Genomic DNA, 3,049 nt, shown 5'->3' with positions numbered 1-3,049 from the left:
GTGTATCCAGGGTCATGTTTTTTCAATCTATATGCAGAACATATCATCTGGGAGGCTGAGATTTATGAGGAGGAAAGTGGAATCTGGATTGAAGGAAGATACATCAACAACCTGCATTATGCAATTACACAACCCTTATTGCTGAAACTGAGGAGGGCCTGAACTGCTTGCTCCAGAAAATTAAGGACTGCAGCCTTCAATACGTATTGAAGCTCAAAAATCAAGAAAACAAAGATTCTCACCTATGGGCCAATTAGCAACGTCATAACAGATAGTGAAGAGATTCAGATTGTTAACAACTTTTGTTTGCTTGGCTCCACAATCAACTTTTTTGGTACCAGCAGCCAGGAAATCAAGAACAAATTGTATTGGGAAGGTCATCTGTCAAAGACCTCTCCAGAGTACTGAAGAGCAATGACATCAGTCTGGAAACTAAGGTGCACCTGGTCCAGGTTGTAGTGTTCACAATTGCTTTCTATGCCTCAGAGAGCTGGACAATTACTAAGGATGATAGAGAACTGATGCCTTTGAGCTATGATGTTAGAGAAGAGTTGTATCTATCATGGACTACCAGGAGAAGAAACAGATTTGTCCTGGAGAGGATGAAACCAAGCTTCTCTTTGGAGGCAAGGATTCTGATGTTTCATCTAACATACTTTGGGTATTTTGCAAAGAAGAACCGATCCTTGGAGAGGGCCATCATGTTTGGAAGAACGGAGGGATGAAGAAAGAGAGGGAGACCATCTATAAGAGGGATTGATACGGTGACTAGGGTAATGCAGGTAGGTGTGTCAGAGACAGTAATGTTGGCACAGGATAGAGCCGGTTTCAGGACTATTGTGCATAGAGTCACTATGAGTTACAAGCAACTTGATTGCACATAAAAACAGCAACAGGAATCATGTGTGAACAATATTTATATTATTTTAAGTATTCTTTTATTCTGGCCTAGTGTCAAGAAGCTGTGGTGCAATCCTGAAGACACACAAGTTCGAATCCAACAGCTGCTCCATGAGAGAATGATGGGCATTCACCTCCCATGTTATTAACTGCCTCTGAAAACCCATGGGAGGGTCAGCTATGGGTTGGTTTTGACTTAAAAGTACACAACAACAACAAATTTTAAAATCAAATTAAAAATTTTTAAAAACTTTAAAAATCAATATTGCATAACCTTTTCCTTCCAAAAAAAAATAAAACAACAAACTTACTATCATATTTCCAAGGCTTAAAATAATTATCAAAGCAGATTTCCCATAAGCATTTTTACTTATGTATAACACCAAAATGACACTTGTGGTTCATATTGATTCCTACAGATTTGGTGTATCTTCACAAAGAGTATTCTTATGTGTTAATTGATGTAACTCTGATGAAGTTGTATCTCCGAATGCCTGTTTTGGAATATTAGCGTTCTACTAACAGCTAAGGTGAAGTCTGGTCACCAGTTATACTCAGAAAGTAGTAGTTTGCTCACCGGATATTGTTTATATTTTGTATAGCAAGCAATATTCTTACACAACTGAGATCCACTCTTTCATGTTTTAATATCAGTAGACAGAAGTCTGTTCAGTAAGATTATTTATCTCCCCAGTACTTTTCTGAGAGCAGCAGCCACCTCTTTGTTTCGAAGACTATAGATAAGGGGGTTAAGCATGGGTGTAAGGAGAGTGTAGAAGACAGAGACCACTTCGTCCTGTTCAGCTGAATGATAGGCTTTGGGCAAAAAATACTTCATTATTGCTGTTCCATAGAAAAGACACACCACAATCATATGGGAAGAACAGGTAGCCAAAGCCTTTTTCATGCCCAGATTTGATCCTAATCCCAAAACAGTTGAGAGAATTTTTCCATAAGAGACCATGATGGCTGATATAGGAATGAGGAGAAACACAACACCACTGAAAAAAAGACCATCTTCATAGTGAGATGTGTCCGCACAAACAAGTTTTAGGAGAGCTGGGATTTCACAAAAGAAATGATGTATTTCCCTGGAAGCACAGTAAGGAAGATTCAGGGCATAGATTACATGGATTAAGGCATTGATCAGAGCTCCCAGCCAGGTTCCAAAGACCATGGAACCATAGACTGCAGGGCGCATGAGAACCGAATAATGAAGTGGATGACATATTGCCACATAGCGGTCATAAGCCATGACAGCCAGGAGAAGACACTCTGCTCCCACAAGGGTCATGAAGAGGAACAGCTGAATTCCACAGTCAATAAAAGAAATGGTGTTTCTCCCAGACAGAAAGTCAATGGCTATTTTGGGGACAAAAGTGGAGATATATAAGAGGTCCATGAAGGAAAGTTGGCTCAGAAGAAAGTACATAGGGGTGTGAAGTCGGGTATCCAACCAAATAAGCAGCATCATGACAATATTGCCAAAAAGGGCCATAAGGAACACGAGGAAGATTAATGTGAAGAGAAGCTTTGGGGCTTGGATGTGGTGAAACAATCCCAGTAGGACAAAACCAGTTCCGATTCCAGTTGTCTGATTGCTCTGTCTGCCCATTCTCTTCATCCTAGTGTATATTCTGGGTGGAATTTATAAAAATTTTAATTCAGCATTATTAATTTATAATACTATTTGCTTTCAAATACATTCAAGTGTATAAGTGACTTTATCACATAACAACTTTCATTAATAATATACTACCAGTCTATAAACTCCCATAAAACCCTTAAACACGTTGTACTTGACTCAGATTATACTCATAGCTAAACTTCTAATGGCTTTTTGGGTGGTATAAATTTCAAGGAAGAAAGTTTCTATTTTTCTCCTTAGGAGTTAGTGGTTGATTTTAAATTATTGCACAGAGATCACTCCTATGGCTATGCTCCTTTACTACACAATAATTATACTTTTATTATAATATGACTACAAACTTATTTTAGCTAGTTTAAAAAATCTCAGATACAGAAATTTCAGCATTTTAACGGAATTTGTTAGAAGTCCTTGAAATTTTGGTAATTCTAATAAGCAGAGTTTACTTAAAATTATCAATATCTTTATTGTTAATGAAGGTCTTTGATTTCAATGTACATA

General features: G+C 37.8%; 1 protein-coding gene across 1 annotated transcript; it reads right to left on the bottom strand.

Moving 5' to 3' along the window:
- Window positions 1-1,582: 1,582 nt before the first annotated feature.
- Window positions 1,583-2,524, bottom strand: LOC102861649 (olfactory receptor 2T2-like). Its single transcript, XM_006893990.1, has one exon. It carries the CDS (start codon window positions 2,522-2,524, stop codon window positions 1,583-1,585), a length of 942 nt encoding a protein of 313 aa, XP_006894052.1.
- Window positions 2,525-3,049: the final 525 nt, after the last annotated feature.

This window comes from Elephantulus edwardii, unplaced genomic scaffold (genome assembly GCF_000299155.1).
Source record: "Elephantulus edwardii isolate Elephantulus edwardi_28Jun2011 unplaced genomic scaffold, EleEdw1.0 scaffold00133, whole genome shotgun sequence".
Lineage (NCBI taxonomy): Eukaryota > Metazoa > Chordata > Mammalia > Macroscelidea > Macroscelididae > Elephantulus > Elephantulus edwardii.
This window is presented reverse-complemented; position numbering and strand designations above follow the sequence as displayed.

Excerpts from the sequence above, each read along its gene's own strand:
- LOC102861649 (XM_006893990.1), bottom strand. The coding sequence starts at position 2,524 with ATGAAGAGAATGGGCAGACAGAGCAATCAGACAACTGGAATCGGAACT.